Below are 27,523 nucleotides of genomic sequence, written 5' to 3' on the forward strand. Positions count from 1 at the left end.
GTAAGAAATCAGCACACTCAGGCGCCGTGGCACGTTCCATTGGTTTTTAAACACCAATCATCTGATTCTGAATCATCGTTCATCGATCAAGTTCACTGAACTAGCAGAAGTCGTTGACGCTTTTGAGGTTATTTCCCTATAGACATCTGATCAAGGTAAATTTTATTGCCATTATGAAATTATTTTGACAACATGAACAAAGAATTCAGAGTTACGTTTAATTTACTTACCAAACAACTACAATTTAATTATTTTGATCCTTTAACTATGATGATGTAAAAGAAGCATCAGTACAATGATTCATTATGTAGTTAGTCAATAAGGGGTGGACAAGGAAGCATGTTTTCTAAATGAGAAATTAATGGCCAGAGTGGCAAAATATAAGTTTGGCATTATTAACATTTTTATATAACCCTCTTCTGAATATGACTGCAGTATAATAAGCAGCCACCACCACAATCAATTATAGATATTCATGATTATCTAAGCTACCAATATAAAATTTTAACCAAATTACATTATAGGTATTTAAAATTACCATATAGTTCGGCTCTATATTTTTAAAAGTAATAATTTAATGATGAATAAAAACTATCAAGGAATGTGCATATATAAATTGTAACAAACAAATTTAAAACTTAGGCTAGTTACTTTTTACTATTTTTGAGGAGAAATGTGTCTGACAGCTTGTAACATATGTAGATCGCTATTGTGGCCATCACTCAAATACCATCCAAATGACTCTCCTTGAACGAATTTGGACCAATATTGTTATTCAATACATTAAAAAGAGGTGAAAATTTTAAAAAATCTAATTAGAATGTTACTGTATTGATAGTTTAGGTATTTCTAATTGATAATTGGTACCCTGATTCCATTGTGAATCATTGTGGTGGTGACCGCTTACTATACAACTGCCAACAATAAAGTTACTCGGAGTAAAAATAACAAGTATTAAGTTGACGGAACATTAATTCTTCGAGTGCCATGCTTTGTTACCACTACCTCAAATTGCCTGCCTGATTTTTCTACAACTGTAAGCTTTTCTGAAAAAAAGTCATTTTAAGTAATTTGTATAATATTTATGATGAATGAGACAAAAATGATTTATAAAATGTCACAAAAGATTAAATATGCAATTTATGACTGTTGAAACGGGAGAGTATAAGGATTAAAAATATGAAATGATAATTTTTTATAAGATTATGTTTTATTAGCTTTATACATTTAAAACCAACCGTCAGACAAAGAAATAATCGTTATCGTCATAGAAAGTTACATATTTAAGAGTCTGTGGATACAAAAAAAATTAATTTAAGTGAATATTAAAAAAATAATGAAGTTAAAACTTCAACAAATATAAATACAAATAGATAGAGTGACAATCACGAGGTGAAAAAAATGAGAAGTGAAACCGGTCACTAAGTGTAAGGCATGTTTTGCAGAATACCGTGAACTAAAAAAATCTAGCATTGTTTTCTAAAAAGTATATTATATGGAGGTTTATATTTTATAATAACTGTAAGTGCGATCAAAAATCTTTGTTGATTTTGTAAAATTAATGGTGTTTTACAAAATACAAATGTGGAATAAACTGTTTTATTTATATTCTAATCAAAATAGGCCTTTGCATTTTCAAAAACTTTTTACAGGGATGAAATCAAAATACACAAGAAAATAATTAACAGATCCAACAAAATAGACTAGTTATATAGAACATATGGTTAGGTACTTTTAGTAGCCAAAGATGAATAAAACAATCCCAGCGCTGTGCCATCTGAGTGAGTTCATCGGAAAAAACTCAGTACCACTGACTCGGACAGCCACACAATACTTTGTAGTCAAAGATTTAATTCAGATTAATGGAATGTAAAAGAATTATTATTTTTAATTATAGTGGTAAAGTAATATGTGATACTCGTTACAAAAGTTACCTAGTCAGCTGTATTAAAACATTTAACCTTGAGTATATCCCATAAGAACAATGTTAACCCATTGGCTACCAATGAAGTATATTGCCTGTCATCAGTTAGCGTCTGCGTAAATACTGATGACGGGCACTGCCCGTCATGCTAAGTTTGTAATTTTCAAGTCAAAATATATTCCCAATATTGATTATTTTTTCATTTGTCTATATTATTATATCAGTGGTTATAACATGTTTAATTTTGAAGCTGGTCAGCATTCTAAAAATCGATTGTTTACCATTTCATCTGTTGATTGTTTATTTTGATTAGTTGCCGTCTGAAATGACGTCACGGTAAAATGAAATCGTTCTTTTCTGAGTAACTTTGTAGAGAACATACTCAATGAAAGTAAAAATGAAGTGAGTGATGGTAATCTTGATGACAAAATTATGTGTGAAACTTGTAATGAATTCATTTTTTTAAATTATGTTACAAGGCTGAACTTTCAAACTGGGAGTGGCCAAGGCAAGCTAATGATCCACATAATTTTATTTTTAGTGGTAGATATGGTATAAATCTAATTATTGCTAGGGCAACTATATACTTAAAATATAAGATAGTAAAATGCAGTTTTAAAATTGAATCTGAATACCCACACAATGATTTTCATTGCAAAATGAAAAATTAATTCGGCACCGGAGATTTGAAATATTTGAATTTTATTTGGTAGTCAATGGGTTAAACTGAAACATTTTACACTCTTGTTTTTGGTTTTAGGATTATAGAAAATTTCTTTGTATTAAATCTTATTAATATGCATCCAAATACTTTGTAGCTTTTCGTGTAAAGTGTAAGTGTAAAATATATACTTTATTGAATATACAATGAATATGAAGTATAAAAAAGTTCAAGATTTGTTTAATGAATAACAAATAAAAATATCAGAAACTATGAAGTGTTTGAATGTGTGTGTGTTTTTTTTTTAATGAGACACCTATATTTACGATTAAAAATAAGAGAATAAAAGTATTAACTATGAAGAAGGTGAAAAACAAAAGATCGACAGGATGGGATGAAATTCCAATGTTCTCAATAAAATAAATACATAGCACAATTAACTGTCCCTCATTTAACATACATTTTCAACCGTTTTCTTGTTGCAGGAAACTTTTCAGATTAAATATAAATATTCAGTTATAAAACCAATAAAAAAAATCAAACCGTAATGATATAGACAATTTTTGTCCAATCTCTTTACAATCAGTATTCTCAAACTTATATGAAAGAATAATTTGTAATAGACTTTTCCATTTTTTCATATACATAAAGTATAAATAAATATGGAACAATTTTGTTTCAGAAAAAGCTTATAAACAATAGATGCCATAGCAAATTTTACAAACACAATTTTTTAAAGTGTTAATTCTAAATTATGGATAGTTTTAATATTATGTGATCTGTCAAAGGCTTTTGACTCAATGGATTGGAAGTTATTACTAAAAAAATTTTTAAATTGTGGAATTGGAGGTATAGGACTCAACCTCATACAAAACTGTTTTAATTACAGACCTCAAAAAGTGCTACTATCAAATTCAGGAAAGGTATTTGAGTCTGATTGTCAAGTAAGCCATACAGGATGCCAACAAGGTTCAATACTAGGCCCCTTAATGTTTCTTGTGTTTGTGGCAAACTTACCTAAAAGTATTAAGGCTGATAACATAAGAACCATTCAATATGCGTTAACACATCAGTGATTGTCAGGGAGAGGGGTTCTCATTGCTGGATACCAATATTACCAACTGTATCAAAAACCTGAAAACCTGGCTTTCTGCAAATGCATTGAAGCTAAATGAAAATAAAATAAACATAATAAAATGTTGAAGATTAACCATAAATAGCACTGATGCCCACTTTGTTGAGTCCACTAATGCTAAATTTCAACCATAAATAGCACTGATGCCAACTTTGTTGAGTCCACTAATGCTAAATTTCGGAGTACTCATATTGACACTAATTTGAACTTTTCATGCTTAAGTTAAAACAAGTCAACGTAGTCAATTTTCTCTTGACTAAGTTGAAAAAATTTCAAAAAAATTAATTCAATTATTTTTTGTTAAACAAATATTATCAAACACTGTTAGTTTTGAAGTATTGAGAAAAGTGTATTTTGCTTTGTTTCAAAGTTTGGTATGGGGAGGAACAACTTTTGTAAGTTTTAACAGAATATTCATAATACAAAAAAGAGCTGTAAGAATTATTAATAAAACAAAACCCACTGATCCCTGCAGGAAGCTTTTTCAGGATTCAAAAATGATAACTTTATTGAGTTTATACCTGTATGAGTTATGCAAATATTACACACAACATAAAAATCATTTTCACATGATACAAACGCCAATAAACATAATTTTATATTTATAAAACAATATTCTGTAGCTCTTTCAAATAAAAAAAATCCATACAGTATATGGTTTTTAAAGTAATAAATAAAATATTAAAATGCAACAAAGAATTGATGTCCAGCAGAAGGTTTTTAAAGGAAATAAAAAATGCTTTGTTAATGAAACCATACTATTTGGTAAATGAATTTTTGGTATCAATTTACAATAACGTGACCATGGAAAGGTATGTTCATTTTTTTTCCCCTGAAAACTACAATTTTTCCTGAAAACAATAGTGAAAAAAAAATTCGTCGGCAACGAAAATCAAAGGAGTTACGATTTTTTGAAAACTCTGTTTTTGACAGTATCTCTGGCAATTTTACTGAAATGAGGCTGACAAGTACGTTAATTCTGTCAACGATGCCTGCCCGCTGTGCTTGCTCTTTTAGAAAAAAAATTAACTCGAGCTTGCAAAAGTCGAATCCCAGATCACGTGATGCCCCTGATCCTTAACCCTCCAAGTGTTGTTCGACAAAATTTTGTCGGTTATTTTCCATTTTTAACGCATTAATGCCCGAAAGGCATCAATATAATACAATAATATACTTTCCCCCCAGTTTATATGCACCTGTGATAATAATACTTGGCTATAAATGCCCAACCCATGAAAAAAAGTCCATTTTTCATGGTCACGGTATTGTAAATAAATACCGAATTTTTTATGACCCTTTCATATAAAATAGGGTTTTTTAAAATTTAAAATTATAATAGTAGTTTTAGTTTCTGGTAGTTTATAGTCAACTTCTTACTGAATCTTTATATTAAGAACTGGTTAAAATTATTGTATTATTTAAACACATTTTTAGTGATATTAATAAATTGTGGAACTGGGCGGATGAAAACCATATGACTTTATATTATATCTATGACAATTCTCTATGTACACAATGTATTCACTGAGAAATAAAAATCTATTGTCTATTGATATGTTAAATATTTTCCACAATATTGTCGGATATTTTGATCCAATCAAAGTGTAATTTTAAATAAAATAAGCAAAGATCCGTCTCTATTGCTCAGGAAACTGCCATGGCGAGTGAGACAAAGTCGGTCAACATTACGTGCTCCATCTTCGATGAAGAGAAGTTCAACAATGTAATTAGAGATATTCAAGTCTCACAGTATATGAACATGAAGCAAATATTGCCTCCAACAAGTTAGTATGTTATGTTTAAGTAATGTAGAAAATATATATTAAGCCTGCATATACATTTAATTAATTATTGTTCTCTCAATTAATGTACAATAGAGTGCATTTTTAACTAGTTTTTGAATTGAATCATAATTTATTTCAAAAAAAATATTTACATGCGTGCAAATTTACTATTAAATTTATATTATCTTGATACTATACTAGTTAAATGTTTACATAACAACATTATACATAAAAATATTATACATATCAATTTAAAGTGGCCTAGGAATGAGCCTACATGGGCAGAAAAGCCTGTGCGTAGGCTCGAGTTGCTTCCCCGGAGATTTTGGACGAATTGAATCTGGTGATTAATTATCATATAACATCAATACACGTATACACACACACACACGCACACATGCATATTTACATAATACGGTATTGAAATTTATTAGCGTAAATACTACAAATAGTTTAAAGGAAAGATTTTAAAGAGAAGAAAAAAAATAAGGAATGATGTATTTTAAGGATCAAAAAGTCAACCTGCAGAACAACCTACACATTACTAGCAGATTTCTTTATGAACTGTTATGAAAAAAAAAAAAAATGTATAAAATAGGAAAAGTCTATCTAGAGGCATCAGTGCTGGTGAAGGGGCAATAAGAGGGGGAGGCAAGGTCAAAAGTCAGGTCCTTCTGTAGTCAGCCGTGATAATTTCCTCGGCCTCCTCTGCACTGATAAAATACAGCCATTCATTCAAGCGTTTCTTACATGTATATATTGAAGGTGAGGTAAATATTTGGTTGTCTGGAAAGTATTTACAGATATTTCTATACACAAGATGGGATATATAAAGAGAATTCGTAGATGAGAAGGATTTACTGATTTGCATTGATGAGACACCAATATTCCGTGAGTATCGTGTGTTATGAGAATGTGAAGTTGTAGAGAAAATTGTATAAAAATTTACAATGTACAATTGTATGTAATGTTGTTATTGATTCATAATACAACAGTCTCTACCACAAGGGTAATTCAACTCTAAATTTCCCACCCAATCATTCTGTTTGAACCAAACGGTCTAGTTTTGAGTTTCAAAACCGCAGTACCAATAATAATAACTACAAACAAACCTATTTCAGTTTTTTATCAAGCCATAGAAGTTTGATTAATTAAGAAGGATCAAAGGAATGAATCAGATCATTTTGCTGTGCAGCTGTATCAGCAACTCCAACTGCAATTCTTCTGCAATGTGAAGCATCCTGCATCGTACTTTTGATTGTATCACAAAAGAGATAACTCATACATTACCAACTACATACATCAGTCTATCTTAACCTCCAAATTTCATCATAATTATTGTTTTCTCCAAAGAGTGCCATGTCTGAAATCAAAATTATGTGGACTACAAGGTAGGTTGAAACTAAAGAAGATGACCGAATACATCAGTTGAATTTTGACCAGATAACAAAACAAAGGCTTCTTTGAAATCCCAGTAATGTTTGAAAATTTTTTGCTTATTTCTCAACCTCAGTTACATGCTTCAGTTCGGTGACGATTTTACAGTAGCTGCTTAAGTGTAGTAGGGATTCGGATGCTTGGCATCGTTATATGTTACAAAGTGCTATAATTCTAAAATCCTATAATCCTTTCAAACCATCCATTGTCAATAACAAATTTTAAGCAAAGATGTTAAAGGTTATGATTGCGGTCTTTTACCTTACTACCATGCACAGCGAGGGATTGACCCTTAATAGTCCAGACTTTGTGAGAGCACTGAATATTACTGTGTATTCCTACACCGGGTTCAACGTTCACTCTTTAGCTTTCACCATTCCTGATTTGATGCTTCCCATATTATCAGACTTGTTCAAGATAACATCCTAATAACTTAGACACATGAAGTTTTCACTTGTAACGGTAGACAATAAATTTTTACAGAATACCTATGGAAGAATTAGTAACTTATTTGAGAAATTCTCTATTTTTCTAATCATCGACAGCTAATGTTAAAATTCACTGTTAAACATGATCTGTTTTAGATGAGGAAGTGAATCAGTTGATCCAGGAATTGAACGTGTCTGACCGGCTGTTCTGCTCCTTCTGCAATGTCAGTTTCCCCGATCAGGTGTGCCAACGGCGCCATTATAAGGAAGACTGGCACCGGTACAATCTCAAGCAACATCTTGCCAACCGTAAACTCGTCTCTGAGGAGAGGTTCTGCCAGATTGCAGGTGTGATAAGGACATCAGTAGACACTATTTACAATTTAAAGCAGTGGTCCTTATAAGGCTGGCATTAAATATCATAGTATTTTATTCATTTTAGACCTTTACTGTAACTAAGTTCGTAAAAATTAAATTGTTGTTAATTACGGACATACTGAATTCACAAAATAAGTAGAATGATTTTGAACTTGCTTTTTATGTTATCAATCTCTCAGTCAGTTTGTTAAATTCCAGTAGTTTAATTTTTTTGCTGTTTTCACAACAATTTTGAGATATTTTAGTTTATTCAACCAGTTCAGAGTTATACATCTGCGTCTGTATTTGGCCGAAAACAGACCACTGGAAAGTATATTGAAGCAAAGTGTTACACGTAAAATAAATGTACACGTTGCCACCATAAAAAATTAGGAGTTTCACATGAACACTACTGAAATAAGTGAATGAATGAATACAAAAATTTGTTAGATGTTGTGATAGGTCAGCAATACATTAGATCTCTATGATAATTGGCATGCTCCAAACAGCAAATGCCATGCTAACTAATTTGACTATCCTTTGTTGCATTCCTTAAAGGTCAAGAGTTGTCCTTGAGCAACCAAATTTTAAACAAGGTTTCTGGTATAAAAAATATTGTACAATCTTGATCTTTCCTTATGAACAAAAATATTAGATTTTTTCCTTTAAGAGACCAAATTCTATACATAACCTTATATGGCAGGAAGATATTTTACTCGATTTATTACTTAGTTGTAGGATACACTGTAGATTGGATTAATGTGTATGGTTTGTTGAGATAATTGATGTACACCCACTTCTTTGCTGGTGGTGTAAACCCTCCAAAGGCTGTCTATAGACACCTGTAGTACTATTCGCTTTTAGGAGTTTTGCCAGCCTATGTTGAAAGTAAATATCAGTTCCTAAAATTTTATAAAGTGTTAAAGAAGAAACAAAGTTTATTTACTTTTTTCACATTTAGTGCAGCATAGCACTTTCCTAACTCACTTAAATAAAAATCAAAAGTATACAAAATTAAGTCAAACTAAATACAAATGAAAAAATATATATAACTTGCACATTTTTTACTTTTTGAAAAAAAGGGCAGGAACAAAAATGTGCTGTTCGCTCTAAAGGCCTAAAAATCTTGCAAAGTCAAACAATTACATCAACAAGTGAGTTTTATAGTACTCACAAACAGTCCATGTTTGTGTTTTACATATTTTTCACCTGTATAATTCAAAATAAAGCTACAAATCTGAAATAAAACACTGAAGGAAAGTCGAAACTACTTTTTATATCAATAACAACAAAATAACTCGTGTAAAGACAAGAGGTAATGATGATTCCAATACACATAGCTAAATTCATGTAGAAGATAAATTGATAATGCTGTTTTCCAGATTATTACTATATAAATACATAGTGAAATATTATCATTTAGAGATGTTACATCATTAGCACTATGTCGCTTAGCGCAATGTTAGCACTACGTTGCATAGCACAATTTTGGCACTACGTTCCACAGAAAAATTTTGGCACGATGTTGCATAGTGCAATGTTAGCGCTATGTTGTATAGTGCAATGTTAGCACTGCATCGCATAGTGCAATGTTAGCACTGCATCGCATAGTGCAATGGTAGCTCTGCATCGCATAGTGCAATGGTAGCACTGCATCACATAGTGCAATGGTAGCACTGCATCGCATAGTGCAATGGTAGCTCTGCATCGCATAGTGCAATGGTAGCACTGCATCGCATAGTGCAATGGTAGCACTGCATCGCATAGTGCAATGGTAGCACTGCATCGCATAGTGCAATGTTAGCACTGCATCGCATAGTGCAATGTTAGCACTGCATCGCATAGTGCAATGGTAGCTCTGCATCGCATAGTGCAATGGTAGCACTGCATCGCATAGTGCAATGTTAGCGCTATGTTGTATAGTGCAATGTTAGCACTGCATCGCATAGTGCAATGTTAGCACTGCATCGCATAGTGCAATGGTAGCTCTGCATCGCATAGTGCAATGGTAGCACTGCATCGCATAGTGCAATGGTAGCACTGCATCGCATAGTGCAATGGTAGCACTGCATCGCATAGTGCAATGTTAGCACTGCATCGCATAGTGCAATGTTAGCACTGCATCGCATAGTGCAATGGTAGCTCTGCATCGCATAGTGCAATGGTAGCACTGCATCGCATAGTGCAATGGTAGCACTGCATCGCATAGTGCAATGGTAGCTCTGCGTTGCATAGTGCCAGGTTAGCACTGCATCGCATAGTGCAATGTTAGCACTGCATCGCATAGTGCAATGGTAGCTCTGCGTCGCATAGTGCCAGGTTAGCACTGCATCGCATAGTGCAATGGTAGCACTGTATCGCATAGTGCAATGGTAGCACTGCATCGCATAGTGCAATGGTAGCACTGCATAGCATAGTGCAATGTTAGCACTGAATCGCATAGTGCAATGGTAGCACTGCATCGCATAGTGCCAGGTTAGCACTGCATCGCATAGTGCAATGGTAGCACTGCATCGCATAGTGCCAGGTTAGCACTGCATTGCATAGTGCAATGTTAGCACTGCATAGCAAAGTGCAATGTTAGCACTGCATCGCATAGTGCAATGGTAGCACTGCATCGCATAGTGCCAGATTAGCACTACGTTCCACAGGAATATTTTTGCACTATTTTGCATAGTGCAATGTAGGCACTCGACTCGTAGCACAATGTTAGCACTACGTCGCATAGCGCAATGTTAACACTACATTGCATAGCGCAATGTTAGTACTATAGTGTGATGTGAACGCTACATTAAACTCGTGAAGTATTTTATTTATTCATGTTCCAGAAAATGACGACATGTCTAGCATCTCAGGGTCAGAGTCAGACTCGGAGACCGACCTGAGCTCCGTGACAGAGACGGAAGGGCTAACAGATGAGAGAGTGAGCCACCTGCTGGCGAGACGGGCTAAGATATTGTTTGAGAATCAAGAAGGTCACATGGTGTCGTTGTACCAATGTCTGCTACACAACAAAAAGGTATTCTTCTCAGTTACTGCAATACCACCAGAGACAGGAGTTGATATTCTAGTAGTTAAGTGTCTGGTATAGAAACTCTATATTGAATATTAATGACAAACCGTTAGTATTAACGGATATTTGTATTTTTTACAATATATTAACATTGAGGCACTAAAATCTTCTGTAATGAAATGATAATGGATTTGAGACGAATTCCTACTTATAAGGCTTTGATCTTCAGCTTATGTTAAAAGCGGAGCCTCAGATACGCGACCGATATCTGTATCATTCTCTCTTAAATATTAAGTTTTCCAGAAATCTCAAATATTTCACATCTCAATGTCACACAGGTCAATACAATGTAAAAGGTTTCAGAAATAAACTAAAGGAATACTTATGAAGTGATACTCTTTAATCTTTTCAGGAATATTTTGAAAAAGATTATTAGTTTAACTCCAAAATGTACAATTCATTTGAAATATATGAAATTATATTAAATAAAATGGGATATTCTTAGAACTGTATAGATTTGAATATAGCTCATCCTAAATATTTGGTTTAATGTGATTTTATATTATGTTGTATAAATTTATTACAGTGACTTGATTTTGATTTATTCTTGATATTTCGTGGTTTTTATTTGATTGTTTGATCTGATTATATTTTTTGACTCTATTCAATGTACAACTTCTGCATATTTTTTTAATAAAGAATTTATGAAAATGAAAGTCTCTGTTGGGCTCTGTATTAACCAGGAATTTTAAAATTTATTTCAAGTAACCTCCCCCTCTCCCTCTTCCCCAAAAGGGAGAAGGAGGCAACTCAAGAATTTTAAATTTGTTTGATCTATTTGTTGATATCCCAAATTAAAGTTTTTGATGAGACAAAATGGATGATGCTGAGAATCAAAATTCTGACTATTCTGTCCGAAACAGGTATAATTTGAATGAGTAGAAAATTCTAACATAAATTGAATGCTTTGGTTGATGGAATCAATTTATTCAACCTCTAATTTTACCATTCTTACATCATGGCCTTCATACAATCTTTTATTTATCACTACAAATCCTCACTTTTTGGTAGGAATAAGAATTTTATATCAGTAACTCCATCAAGTAAAATCTTTATTTTGAAGATCTAAATAAAAGAAGAACAATGGTGAAAAGGTACTTACATATTAACACCACCGCATCAGAAATTTAATGGCTATCAAGTACAGACAATCTAAACCTAAATTTTTGGCGAAAATATATATAATAAAACACTTTGTTTAAAATCAAAACCCTTTAGAAGTCCAAAAAACTTTATTTGAAAGCGAAGTATTCATTGGGATTCAGATTAAAAATGTCTTAAAATTAAAAATTTTTAAGTTATTCCCCTCCTTTTAGAATTATGTAAGAAACGATAGTTGAATGGAAAAAATCTATTTTAAGACCATAATCCTTCATCTTGTAAAATCATTTGGAGGTGAGGAGGGTAATTTAAAAATCCATCGTAAATATCCTCAGGTAATATCATTAGATATTTACACAAGAAATTTTAAAACTATCAAGCATTCAAAAATTAAGACATGGGCTGGGTGGGACTTTTAAAACATCCCATAGGTGTAGATCAAAACCTTGGGCTAAAAATATCATAACATACTACATGTTTGTTATGCCATTCATTGAAATAAATGGGGGAATTAAGTACGTAGTATGTCCAGTAATGTAATTTAATCTTCAGTGAGTAGAAACTTAACAATCCTAATGGTTTCTTGTAGAGTGAGCCTACGTCCGAACATCAGCTGGTGTCTCTGACTAAACAGCTACCAGCCATGAAGAACTGGCTCATCATAATGCTCGGAGGAGGACATATGGCAGCTGCTGTGTTTAACGGTAGTTAAATGTTTTTCTCATATAGGTAATTTGGTATTATTAGCAGGCCACTCTGTGCCTACCTACTACTTGTTACTACGCGATGTAAGTAGGTTTAGATTAAGGTATCGAAAATATATTACTAGTAAAGTAATTCCTCCATATCCGCGAAGGTTACATTTTGGGGGTTTGTCGCAGATTGTGAAACAGCGGATAGCTTTACCTTATATAAATGAAAGTTTGGGGGTTAGGTATTTAGGGATGATTTTAGAGTTTTAATACTGTATAGCCCACCATCCTTAGAAGCCTTGAGCCCAGTGCTGTTTTTTTTTTCAACAGAAATTTTCTCGGAAGTCACCTTTTTCCGATACAGCCCACTTTCATCGGCATTGAACACTTTTCTTGTTCAGCACAGAACTCTCCCTCTTCTTGAACTGTTTTGTGCTTTGCTGGGAATTCTGCGGCTTTGTGGTCTGCCTCACCTACGAGCTTCGCATTATGAAGAATGAAGCGAAGCTTGAACCTTTCAAACCATCCCTTACTAGCCAGTAATTGTGGGTCCCCTAACGACTCCAAAAACGGTTGTGCAGTTGTTTAGCTTTTTCTCTGATGGTATGAGAGCTTAGGGAAACTCTTCCTGGTTTGATCCTCTATCCATATGCTCAATGTCTTTTCAGCTTTTTCAACTCTCACGTCTTGAGAAACAGAAGCAGTTTTAGCACAGAGAAGTCCACTTTGATTCACTCTACCTCTGATTCTTTCCTCGTTTTTTCGAATCTCACGAATGCTTGATTCATTCAATACATACCTTCCTAGCGACTGAAGCAACCTTATCAACTTTTAGCGCATCAAGAATTTTTAAATTTCAACTAAAGACAGCACTACACATTTCCTCTTCTCGGTCTGAGACATCTTAGTTGATTAATGCTGAGAAAGCTATCTTTTAAATAACTCGCACTCTTAATAAAACAAAAAATCACGTCAAGCGAAGAACTGTATGTACGTTCTGATCAATGATCTAAACAGACTGATCATTCTAGGGAGGATTGCGTGCTATGTGTGGAGTGACCATGGCACATGGCATCGTAGGGCACGGGTAGAGTGGAAGCAGGAGTGAGTCATTCGGCAGTGGCACTTTCAAGCAGTTCATGGAAATAGCTGTAATAATATAACGTCTTCTGTGCAGTGACAAACATAAGTCAACTTGTTGATTTTACAATGTCAAAGACAAAAGTTGAAAGACAAAAGTCAAAGACGGTAAGGCATGTGGTATTAGTTTAGGTAAAAGGTATTTTCTTACCATCCACATCCTGTCCTAAGGTGTGTGTGTTTCAGCAAAAATCTGCTGATTCTACGCATGAACTCCTTAGCTGAAGAGACGAATCGAAGTCGAAACAGAATATCCGCAAATATGTCAAGAGCGTTAGCTCAAAGAATAAGTTTGCATTGACACAAAATCCAAAAGCGTTTTGGCCGTCACGGAGTAACGGATCCCAAAAGGGTGACCGGGCTCTGCGAGCTTTCGGATCCCAAAAGGGTAATCGATCTCTTTGTGACAAAGCCTTGTTGTCTGGACAAAGTGTCTTGCAAAATGGGAAAAGTTTTATGACCCAGTTTACGTGTTATCCTGTTTTCGTTCTATTTTCGGAACTCATCAGCATGGCGAAGTAGCCATGGAACTTAGAAAGCCTTGAACAGCTGGTACTGCAAAGTGTTTTACAAAGTCAAAGACAAAAGTCGAAAGACAAAAGTCAAAGACGGTAAGGCATGTGGTATTAGTTTAGGTAAAAGGTATTTTCTTACCATCCACATCCTGTCCTAAGGTGTGTGTGTTTCAGTGAAAATCTGCTGATTCTACGCACGAACTCCTTCGCTGAAGAGACGAATCGAAGTCGAAACAGAATATCCACAATGACATATTTGCGGATATTCTGTTTCGACTTCGATTCGTCTCTTCAGCTAAGGAGTTCAGGGTAGAATCAGCAGATTTTCGCTGAAACACACACACCTTAGGACAGGATGTGGATGGTAAGAAAATACCTTTTACCTCAACTTGTTGAGTTAGCTGTTAGGCTATCGGAAAAAGTTTGTGGACAACCGAAACCTGCGGATACGGAGGGATTACTGTAGTACCAAAGTTAAAGTTATCCTTTACTAGTGCTCAAGTGATCTGAGCTAGAATTTGAGTTCTATCTTGAGAGATATTTTCCTTTTTTCACCAATTGTGGGGAGCCACTGATGACCAGGGACGTTGGATCATGACCAGTACCAGACATGATCAGTGCTTTCTCAACGTCAGATCACGTTGGACGAGTTGGCATGTGATATGAGGCCAAGAAAGTACCGATCGGAAATGCCCCTGGCTATTAGTGCAGGCTTCAGTTGTGCCTTTGTGGCCACTCCGCTCTTCTGGCAAAAGAAGAAAAACACGCTTTGAGATAGTACATAAATTCAAGCTTAGATTACTTAGTAGATTGAGACAGAGTTCCCTCTGGCCTCCGTATAATATTAAAAACCATCATATTTTACATAGCATCAATTACGTTGTATCTCAGTTGTACTGTAACTCTCTTCAGAACTGTAACAGACTCAAATAATCTACCGACCTTATTGTAATAGAATTCTGAGAACTAATATCTCCGTTATTGTCCAGGCCCAGAAGTCGTACGTCACAAGACGTTCCACAGTTACACCGTGCGAGCCAAGCAAGGTGGCTCCCAGAGTGGACGGGACAACACCGGTAAACACGCGAAAAGTGCCGGGGCCAGTCTCCGACGGTACAACGAGCAAACCCTCACTCAGGTGTTATCTTCACATACGTACTGTAAGATCGTGGCATGTGTGGTTGTGGTGGTATTAGAGACGAGTGAATTTACCTCGTAAAGTTAGATTATGTGTACCGATTGTATTAAATAATAATTCTGGGGTAACTGGATTACCGGTGGAAGGAGTAGGCCCAGAACAATGATAAGGACTGGACAGTACAAAAGAGGCTGCTATCAGCGAGGCGCGCATCGCAGATGGCAGTGTTTGATAACGAAATTGAGAGGTGGGGTGAGGTAGACGTGCCTCCTGTCTCAGTTGATCGGAAGTAATAGTAACGAGTAGACTTTGAAAGTGCTTAGAGTTATCTTTTTGCTAATCATCATCGAACCTGCGGGTAAGTAAACCTTTTAACTGGAGTCCAGTCAATATTCATTCTTAGTTATTTTGAATAAATTTTGGGGAAAGAAATATTGTAAAAATTAAATTTAATGGAAATTTAGGAACTTGTCCTTTTGATGTGTGCAATATAAAACTTGTTGGTGCAGTGAGCACATGTATATAAAATTTTATGTAAAAATACTAAAAGAGTTTTATGGTTGTTACAGATGCTTTCAGCAATATTTAAATCTCTAACACTGAAGAATTTAAAATATAAAAATTCTAACACTGAAAAGAAGTAATATTTAAAGTAAAGTAAAGAAAATTAGTAACTAAATGAAATTGAATTTTGAAGATAAATTAAAGTGAAGAATTGCCAGATCAGATTAGAGTGTGAAAGTTTTGAATTTTGAAAATTGAATAAAAGACAAGCTGTAAAAACTTTGTACATTTTTGGAGTGACGAATATATTACAAGTTTGAATTTAAAAGTTATCTAGAAGTTTTTATTTTAATTTTAATTCCAGTAATTATTTTCAAGAAGAAGTTTTATTTTAGTTTGAACTTTATTTATTTCAGAAGAATTTCGTTTTCCTTTTTTGAACCTTCACAAAAATTCCAATTTCAAAGCTAACCCCTCATGTGCCAGTAAAACGGTACATATGAATCATATACATCTCTGCTTGGCTATAGTGTGATAGGTTTATTAGTAGGTTCGATCGGCAATCAAACACACTCACAAGAAGTAACACATATGTTTATTTTATTTCAAACTCTAATTTCTTTCTAATAGTTCTTAACATTATTTAATATCAGAAGTATCTTATTACACATAACAATTTATTATTGATCTTGAACTAATGTTAATAATCGTTTCTAATAACAAGTTAGATTCCATTGGTTCTAATGACAAAATTTGTACTTGAATACTATGTTTCAATTGTTTTGTTATATTTCAGATAAATCCCATATACATATTAAGCATGAAGAAATTTCTCTTTTTTAATTTTACAAACTACTGCAGGAGAGATCTTTCTCTTTAAACAGTTACACTTAGTCTTATCGTAATTAACTGGAATAAATTTCGTGTGCAATTTAAGAACAATTTACATGTCTTGTATGGAATTTTAAATTTTTTTAGTTTTTTTTCGATAACAAACTATTAATTTGATTTGTGTAAATAACCTTTAAATTAACTGCTTTTAAATATAAGTACTTTAAAAATTTAAATAAAACGTATTAATATTAATTGATTAAACTCTGATATTATCTAATGTTATTTTCTTAATATTTAGATACAGAACTCTTAACTTACATAATTACTGGGCACTAGCACAAAACACTTTTATGCCTAAAGTATTTTTCCCGAACACAAATCACACGCCCGCATACACGCCCGTCTTTTCATTTACTCGCGCATCCTGTACAAAGTATAGAGGACTATGGCTGACTAGGGGTCCCGTCTCCACCCCGGGGTTTGTGTTTGGAGCATTCCCTTCCGTTTCCTGGACCCACGCTTATTGCGAATCCCGCTGGTGATTGGTGAGTACCAATATTTTGGTAGTCAGCGTGTTTGGTGGGAACTGTTAAAATGATGATCACATCCTGGTGTCTAGCAGCTGCATGGGAGCGGAAGTCGGTATGCTCTCACCGGATACCACTGTGTGACCAGACAGTTGTTATGCTTCGTAGTATGGTTTGTATTACTATACTTCCTTTCCTATAGTTGAAAGGTGGTTTCTCTTTAGTCATAAATTTTGATTTTCTGATAATTTCATATCCCTTGCAGTACAGAGTTGACATTGCGTAGTGCCATAAGCCTACTTTTTGATATTTTTCAGTTTTGTGAATATTTTAATAATTTTCTCCAGTGAGCCTGAGGTGACAGTACTGTTGAAAGAAACAATTTTAAATGGTTAGCACTAAGTGTTTGTTTGTGTTACTTACCCACTACTGTTGGCAGCAATTTCCATTAGTTATAATTTGTTTTCATTTATTTGGAACAACAGTATTTAAATGAAAATGCATGGATTTTCATGTTTAGTATGGGTTCTCATCCAGAAGTTCTTTAAATAACTTAATCAATTGCAAAATAAAGAAATGTATTATTTAAACGTAAGTTAAAAATCTTATTTATAAGAACTTTATTGCTGGTTTAATAAAAATGTTATAAATTGATAATTACACCACAAATATACAATAAACTGCCAAACCTTCTACATTTTTGCTATCTCTACATAATTGTAGGAATAATTCATTCAATTTTAGTAATTGAATAATTGCAATCAACAGCATGTCCAAGACATCCTGTCAGCTTGGGCACCAGAGGTGGCTGCTTGCCAGCTGATCTTCTACCGCGCAGTGGGACCTTTCAACCGCAGCATGCTGTTTGGCGGCAAAAGCCCTCCTCTAAACAAGGGGGATCCTCGGCTGCGCACCGTACCTTTCCCCACGCGACGCGCGACCTTCAGCGAAGTGCAAAGAGTTCATGGGCTACTAGCCACTGCCACTGTGTACGGTAAGAAACGCAATAACAGATATTACGTTTGTCGGAAGCGACTGCGTTGTAACTAAAATAGTTTTGAATAAAGTACCCAAATCACATGAAATCTCTTATAAGGTCTATTCCTTAAAGGGAGATTTAAGGGTTTTTTAAGTACGTTTTTGCCAGCATTAAATTTTTTTATGATCTCCTTCTCTTTCCTTTCTCTGTCCCTTCTTCCTTTTTCTTCTCTCCCTGAGAATAGAATTCTCTACCACAACCTATTGGGACTCAGAAGGGATAGTTGCTGTTCCCGTCAGCAGTGAAAACATTATATAGAGCAAATGGCCATCACAGCTTAATCTGATGACTAAAGATAAAATACTCGCAGAGACGCATGGTTAGCAGTTGTCCCATCATAGTTACATTGTGTGTACATTAAATAAGTTTTACGTAATATACTATAAATTGTGATGTACAGCAAATACTGTAGTATTGTGTATATATGCAGAATTACCCCTAATAACCAGTTTTAATTGTTGTAGAGTCGAGTGACCTGTTCAAGTCGTGTTTGGTATCCCCACGAAGATGGCGCAAAGAGGAAGGTGAGGGTGGGACCTCAACAGAGAAGCCAGCTTCCCCACGGAGATCCATCGACCGAGCTAAGCCCCGTCCATCCCCTGACCGAGCCCTGCCTGACATTGTATGTGCCCTGGCAGCCTTGGAGACCTCTGACAGTGAATCAGGTGGGAAATTTGTCCATTGTACATTTTTGTTTTTTTTATACCTCTTCAACTATGATGAATTTGACACCTTTATTATATTTATTTATCTCAAAATGTGATCTATCTAGGCACATACTTGTCATCCAATAAAATTATTACACAACAAATGTTTTATTTATAATAAAAAATTTTAAAACGCCCATATAAAAATTAAAAAATATCAAAAATTTATAAAAACTAAACGGTATTTTGCTTTCCAGATGAAGAACCGCATTCCATGTTACACAATAACCAGGAAATTTCGTTCAACAATTCGCTGAAAGAGTATGAGGACACTGTGCCCAAAAAGGTGAAGAGAAGAAAAAAGAAGAAAGAGCAGCCACCAGAAAAAGGTTTGCTATAATTTTTAGGCTGTTGTTATATTACTTTGAATTCTAAGTCAGTCTGAGAATGCAGACAGATACCAGCATATCTCTTTCAACATCAGCATTATACAGTATCATATCTCAGACCCTAAAGGTGTCTTGGAATGCAGACTGGAATTAGCATATCTACGTCTAGCATCTAGATCTAAACAGATTTATTTTTGGGTTCACAGGTGTTCAGGTTCTTACAAGAAAAGCATTAACGATACTATAAAAGAATCTGGCAAATGCATCATTGTGGATATTGGCTTGCCTCTAATAAAAAGCAATACTCCTGTGGGAAACAAATTCCGTCCTGATTGGTCGCTCTCTGTGAATCAGAATGGATAAACCTCATGTGCAAAGGAAGCCTCTCACAGGCTGAGACCTGTAGCATATGAGAGAACCAGTGTCACGGTAGGAGAGGCTCTGCCTCCTCTGTAAAGGGAAGAATCAACCTCAATGTATAACCAGAAAATAGTCAAAACCCTGAATGTTGTCTCATACTGGTCAGTTTTGTCCTGGTGTTGGTTCTGTACTTGCTCATGCGCTTGGTCAAGTTTTTGCCCAAGTCTTGTAGTCTTGAAGTTAGAGTCTTGATCATGACACTGTTAGGTTTATTGGTGTTGGCGTTGTGTAAATGACGCTATCCCTCAGCTCTAGTAGTCTCCTTTGTTTGTTCTCTTAGGACAAGAAGCTTACAAATTGCACTTAGTCCTATAAGGACCTTAGCGCTGCTTGCGGAATGACAGGATGGATAAGGTTAGAAGGTAGGGGCTGCCTCCTATAGAGATCCGTGAGGAAGAATTTAGGGCATTAATCTCAAAGTCATGTCCCCCCGGAAGAAGGGGAGGCACGCTCTGAACCACCCTCTACAGTCAAAGCAAGCAGGAGGTGACACACCCTTGTTGAGGCTAGCAAAAACCTCTGATACTTGGGGAACGAACCCCACAAACTCCAACAGTCAGCAGTAGATTAGACCTACCAAATTACCCTTGTACCCCAGAATCTCAAATTTGTGGTTAGTGATGTGCCGCTCCTGGACATTCATAAGGTTGCCCAGATTTAAGTGACACATCGGTTTTTGCTGTGCCCAGTGGTGGGTTCAACCAGAAGGTATAAACCAACCAGAAGTGAACCCTGTTTGGTGTAGTAGTCTCCTTAGTTTTGCCTTTGTAACGGTAAAAAGTATCTAATAATTCTCAAACGGAATCAGGTTTGTGGGCTTTTCAATAATAAATTATTCTCTCGAGCAAATCCACTCACCCCATTTATGCCATCCTGACTAGGTAGTATACCCTAATGCTACATAAGTGTTGTTATTACATATCTTCTGAAGTTAGCCATGAAATTTATATGTATTACAAATTAGTTAAGTAATAGTTTATTCTAATTTAGTAGCTAAAAATAAAATTGAAATGGTGATGTACTTTAAAACTAGAAGTTACTAAAAGTTCACTTTTGAAAGTAAGTAACGAATGAATGTTGACAGAATTGAGTGCAGAGGTGCGAAGTTTCCGACGGAAAGTAGCAACAGCGTGTGAGTCCGGCGACAAGACGCTGTTGGTGTTATCGCTGCAGCAGGAGGGCTCTGTTATTGATGACAAGGAGAGGACGGATGCGCTTAATCAACAAACTCCGGACGGTGTAACACTGCTTCAACTTGCAGCACAAAACTCGTGGAAGGATATTGTCTGGTAAGTGCTGAACTATTTGGTGCGTTTGAAAGTTTCTACTGACTGCAGACAGATTTGTCTCTATTGTAATGTTTATACAAACTGTACATTTTCTCTGAAAGTACTCCATGATTTCTAAACTTAGACTACACATAACGTAATTGTAATTACGTTGTTGTATTATGTACGTATTATGTATTGTATTATGAACGTTATAATTACGTTGTTGACAGAAGAATGTCGACGACAAAAAGGCTCAAAACAAAACATTTAAAACATTTACATTGTTTCACATCAGAGACACTCATATATAGGTGAAGTGGTAGTCTCATTGTCTCATCAGGTACACAACTGAGTGTACTACGATGTGATAGACACGATCTCTAAGCACGGTGGAGCAACCGAGTTTTCTACACGTAAAGTAGGTATGGTAGAAAGGGTTGATTTAATTGAATTTTGAGTTTAGCTCCAGTTTACCTTTCTTTCCAGTATCTGACACTGTCTCAGACTTGACTCCTGGAATCTGGAGTCATGTTTTCCTGAAGAGATCCTGAGAAAGTCGTAGACGAAAAGGCTCAAAACTAAACATTTACAATTTCAATTAGATAGAATGATTACTGAGCATTACCAATTTTATTAAGAAAAGGTGTCAATTTTAAAATATTTAATATTTTTCATGTACCAATTTAGTAATAATAAATTGCTATTAGTTTGGTTTTAGTATTAACAGAAAAATTGTATAGACCTCTGTGACAGCAGTATAAAAAACATCTAAGTGTATAAGTGTAATGGAAAATGTTATATGCAGAAATAAAAAAAACGTATTTATGATATTTTTGTTTTTTGAAAAAGGTGCAGTAAATCCATTTTTAGCCTTATCTTCATGGGTTACTAGCCTCTGTGAGGCTCTTATCAAACAGGGAGAGAGTTGATAAAGAACACTGATAAAAAGTGCTTATGTCAAAGAGAAAAATTGAACATGCACTATATATCTAACTCAGGTCCAGAGTCCGACGCCTTAGACCACTCGGCTATCGGTTTTCCACCATTTTACTGCATTGTATTTTGTTACATTATAGTCTGACTTACTGTTACAATTAAATAATTTTATTAGTATAAATTAAGAAATTACCATAAAACATGCGTCTCTAACTAACATGGAAGCAGACAGTCTAAATCCTTATTTACCTTATACAATACAATATGTTATATACGGTTGCACATGAGACTAACTAGGATAACACTGTAAAAAACTATTCAAATGGTTTTTAATTTAATTGTATTTGTTAAAACTGTTCTGCCACATTGTGTTGGTTTTAACTATAAATGTAAAAATCATTTGATTAATTGTTATAATATAACTGCATTTACAAAGAAAGAATTTCTGAACATGAGGAAATTCCTTAAAAAGGTAATTTCTAAATATCTTTACAAGTATCCAGAATTTTTCTGGACATTGCCATCGTTCAGTGGTACAAAAAAATCACTGAACAATGGCAAATGTCCAGAAAAATCCTTTTTCCTTCACAATCCTTCCATTGTCAAAAACAAACTTCAAAGAATCCAGCATTTATTTGCTTTCAGGAGATAATAATGTTGCAAAAACCTCAGAATCCACTTCATCTTCACCTTTTACTCTATGCTACTCCTGTTAGATTTTTCTACTTGGTTCATAAATTATTTTATCTGAATCCTTTTTTCTTCAAAGTCGGCTGGATGCAAGGCTTCTCTATATGCCAAACTCCGGATTTCAAATCCTCTTTGGTCACTTTGTCCAGAATATTGTAAATAAGGTTCTCAACGACGTTTAGTTTAAGATTAGAAAGTATTAGAAAATAATAAGAAAACTCTTCCCACACCACACAATTGTAACTTTTGCACGATGTAATTCCTATTTAAAATCAATCATGCAATGCAGGATCTTGTTGGAGAACGGAGCGGACCCTTCTGTGAAGGACAAGAAAGCGATGACAGCTTACGATTTTGCATCTGACAAGGAGACTCGTAATACTTTCCGTCGGTTCATGGGAGAGTTTCCGGATAAGTACGACTACACGAGGTCGCACATTCCAAGTGCGCTGACGTCTGAGAGCGAGCAGCAGCAGGCTGAGAAGCGGAGAGAGATGCGGAAAGCCAAACGACTAAAGGAACGGGAGAAACGGATCGCTGATGAGCCGCGAAGGCAGGAAGAGGCAGAGAAGAAACGCTTTTTGGAACTGAATGACCGAGAGAAGGTGAATATTGTGACAGTTTCTTAGAATCTTTAGTATATATGTTGAGTTTTAAATAAGTTATAAACTTAATTCACATGATAAATCGGCCTCCCCATTTATCAATTTTTTATCTTATTGACTTTACTAGTGCAGTAATGGGTCCATAAGTGATTATTTTGTAACACTTTGATCAGCCTGTTTAAGGAAACTGGACGAAGGTTATGCAATATTCATAACCTTTTCAATAATGATTTTAATCGAAGATTACACAGAATGAGGCACGTAATGGGAGAGAACGTTTTCACGTTTTTGTCTATTTATGTCGCATTTTAATAACTCTATTCGAACAAAACTGTGATGTATTATAAATTGTATACAGATAATTAAATTCTTTATAATATGGTGGTGTTCAAAAATTATTAAACTTGTGGTAAACTAAATTCAAACGAACTCATTTGTACAAGAAATGTTTGTTTTAACAATTTAGGTATACAGTTATGAATATCAAAATTTCTTGATAGTTTCCAATTCAGACAGTTTCCTCTTCTTGTTGTTACCGCTTATAAGCCGAAACCTTTTTCAGCGTCAGTGCAAGTACATGAGATGTTTTATGAATGTTTATCCGATTGCCTCCACAAAATTATAAATCCAGCAGTTAGAACTGTTGTTGTGGGTGATTTCAATGTTAATTTCTCTGTTGCTGACATAAAAGTAGATAGTCTTTTATACATGATGGCATCTCACGATTTAAGCAATAAAGTAACTTCATTTACGAGGGAATTTAAAAACTCCCGGTCCCTAATCGATCACTTATATACTGATTTTTCTGAAGACATTTTCAGTTGCTCTGTCGTGATAAATGCTCTGTTCGATCACCATGCACAAATTTCACATGTCAGGTATTTATCTGGTCCTGATTGCCCTAAGTTTATGCTTAAGCGATCATTTGTAGAGGATAATGTTCGTATTTTTAGACATCTTCTGGGTGGGGAAACATGGCATGATGTTTATGCAGCTAGAACAATGGATGATAAAATGAGCTTGTTTATGTCCTCTATAGAGTTTTATTTCATTCAGGCTTTTCCTGAGAAAAGAGTTCGGATTCGTGGGCGTTCTCCAAATGCCAAAGTGTCTTTAACCCAGGAGCAAATTGAACTACGTGATTTGGTTGCGCATTGGTATTATAAAACTAAAGACCTGAGTTCTTCTGATGAGAGAAGAAAACAATACCTTTCTTTGAAGAGGCAATATAGGGCTAGTGTCAGGGAAGCTAAGTCATCTAAAGTTAAACATTTACTGCAGACTTTCTCAAATAAAGTTAAGACTGTTTGGGACATAGTGAACGAGCATAAAGAAAAGAAAGAAAGAAAGAAAGAAACACTTCTTTATTGAGGCGAAATTAGGACCACATGGTCCTTTCTTACATTTAACCTCTTAAAAAATTAATCTTAATAATGTAAATTAAGGCTAATTAACTATAGCTTACACTTATAGAGCATAGAGGTAAGGCAAGAGTTTTGGCAGATATCCCTCGAACCATCAAGGATAGTAATGGAGTTATTGTTAGGGATCCGAAAGACGTTTCCAACTTGTTCAATGATTTCTTCATTAATGTGTCGAATGCAAGTTCATCTTCCATATCGTTGTCTCTTCTTCAACAACAATCGTGTGCAGGGGTGTCTTCATTTTTCTTTTTGCCTGTTTCTGAAGTGGAAGTATCTGACATCATCAGATCTATAAAAGCAAAGGCTTCTTCTGGCTTCGACAATATATCATCGAAGCTTCTTAAATCATGTACGGAGTATTTTGTTAGGTCACTTGCCCATTTGATAAATTTTTCATTTGAAAATGGCGTGTTTCCTGACATTTTAAAGTTGTCTATAGTGAAGCCGTTACAAAAAAGGGGACTGGTTGAGGAACTTGATAATTTCAGGCCTATTTCGATTGGATCGACATTTTCTAAGGTGTTTGAGAAGGCAGGTTTTGATAAGGTTAATGGCTGTCCTGGAGAGTAATAACGTTTTGTTTGACAAACAGTTTGGCTTTGTCAAGGGAGGCTCAAAACTGTGAAGGCAATGTTTGCTCTCTTGGATAAAGTTGTTAAAGCTCTTGATGAAGGAAAGTTTTCTGCTGGTATCTTTTTTGATTTGAGAAAAGCATTTGACATGGTTTCGCATGAACTTCTTTTGCAAAAGCTTGACAGAGTGGGTGTGCGTGGCTTGGCAAATCAATGGCTGTCATCTTTCTTGAGTCAGCGTAGACAAGTGGAAATTCCATACGTTGACGTAAATACTAGGAAAAGATGCTTTTCTGACTAGCAGATTGTCAAGACGGGTGTGCCACAGGGCTCCATACTTGGACCCTTCATCTTTATTTTGTATGTAAATGACCTCAGCAGTTGTGTTTCGAGGGGCTTGTTGTGTTTGTTTGCTGACGACACATCACTTGTAATTGATGAGTCTTGTCGTTTCAATATGGAGATAAATACGTTTGTTCAGTGTAATTCAATAGTCCAGTGGTTTCAGAGTAATGGTTTGGCCGTAATACTGATAAAACAACATTGCTAGACTTTTCAATTTCATCAAGATGCAATGACTCTTTGAGTGTTTGGGTTGGCGATGCAGAGGTTTGTTCTGAGCAAATGGTCAAGTTTTTAGGCCTAATTGTCGATAGGAATCTTAGCTTCTCCTTCCATGTAAATCATGTCACACATAAAGTCTGTGCTGGTATTTTTGTTCTTCGTAGACTTTCATCTTTCACGGGCACCGATGTGCTTCTGACTTCATATTTTGCATTAGTTTATCCCTACCTTTCATACGCTGTTGAAATTTGGGGTTTTGAAAATTGCAGAACAAACCATGTTTTTCTTTTGCAGAAGAAAGCGGTGAGAGCTATTGCTGGTATCCGTCAATCAGAATCCTGCAAATCACACTTTAAGAAGTTCAATCTGCTTACTTTTCCAAGTATCTATATTTACCACACATTGGTCTTTTTTAAGCAAAACCAGGGCATTTTCGAGTCACTAATTCCACAGTCCGGACACTATCTCAAGAATAGCAACAAATTAAATATTCCCCCCATGCAACCTCTTTTTTAAAACATCACTGTTTTTATAATGGCGTATTTTTTTATAATTCTCTTCCTGTGGACCTAAAGAATGTAAATGATGGTCTTTAAGAGAACACTGAAGGCTTTTTTAATAGAAAAATGTTTCTACACCCTCAGTGAATTTATTGGAAATAAATAGTCTGTATGTATAGATATAAAAACTGTACATGTATTTTTGTAATATTTATGACGCAATCCAATGCATGTTATATGTCTGATGGAAATAAAGGATATTTGATTTGATTTAGTAAAAAAATCATTTTTGTTCATCTCTCTCATCTAATAATAATAAATATTAGATTAATTCGTGCTCTATATCTAATGTAACGTTTTATGAAGCATATGTTTCTTGTTGTTACACCGTTATTGTTTTTATTATTTTAATTTAAAATAGTTTCATTGTGTTGAACTGGAGGTGGAAAACTTACATAATAGTGAAATATGGCATCTTAAAGAAGGTATTTTTTTAAGGCTTGTTTGTCAGTATCTTCTATTTAAATGTCATTCAACATTCTGGTTTAAAAAGATTATTTGATAAATTTTTGAATTAGAAAAATTGAAGTTACTTTCTAATGTTTTTTATTGTAAATGACCATGGGTAAATGAAGGAAGCACTGAGTATGACCCTGAACTGTTGTAGAGGGCGCTGGCGGCAGAGCGAAGGATGCTGGCGGCTGCTGGCAAGACAGGACTTGTGCTTACACGTTGTTACCTGTGTGCAGCTGACATCACGGGCAAAGTTCCATTCACTTACGAGAACTTCCTGTTCTGCAGTATGCCCTGTCTCAAAGCCCACCGGAAAAAGTCCAGCCATGTTCAGTAAAGAGCAAAGAATGTTGGCAGCTACGGGCAAGACAGGACTTGTTGTTACCTGTTTGAAGCTGACATTTCGGGTGAAGTTCCTTTCACTTATGGCAGCAAAAAACAGAGGGTGGAAAGTTTGGTTGAAGAGTTTTTTTGTGAAATAAATAAATTTAAGTTTGATACTTTTAGTTTTTTCACTGTATAGATTTCTCGCTCAGTACTTCTATTCTATTTCATGTTTTGCTGTGTTAAGTGGCAAATTATATGTGCTAATCTCGTTGTCAAAGAGACAACTGATTGATTGTAGCTGGTATAGGTCGACCATGTGACACAATACAGCTAGAAGAAGGAGATCTTGGTTTCCTTTACCTTTTTCAAGTTTAAG

At 35.0% G+C, this 27,523-nt stretch overlaps 1 protein-coding gene across 1 annotated transcript; it reads left to right on the top strand.

Moving 5' to 3' along the window:
- Positions 1–27,320, top strand: LOC124366398 (ankyrin repeat and zinc finger domain-containing protein 1-like). The gene is made up of 12 exons (XM_046822921.1): positions 1–155; positions 5,369–5,504; positions 7,526–7,717; positions 10,555–10,745; positions 12,490–12,604; positions 15,237–15,385; positions 18,019–18,244; positions 18,754–18,954; positions 19,194–19,325; positions 20,830–21,034; positions 22,932–23,247; positions 26,975–27,320. Exons 2-12 carry the CDS (start codon positions 5,378–5,380, stop codon positions 27,155–27,157), a joined length of 2,037 nt encoding a protein of 678 aa, XP_046678877.1. The 5' UTR covers positions 1–155; positions 5,369–5,377; the 3' UTR covers positions 27,158–27,320.
- Positions 27,321–27,523: the final 203 nt, after the last annotated feature.

This window comes from Homalodisca vitripennis, chromosome 7 (genome assembly GCF_021130785.1).
Source record: "Homalodisca vitripennis isolate AUS2020 chromosome 7, UT_GWSS_2.1, whole genome shotgun sequence".
Lineage (NCBI taxonomy): Eukaryota > Metazoa > Arthropoda > Insecta > Hemiptera > Cicadellidae > Homalodisca > Homalodisca vitripennis.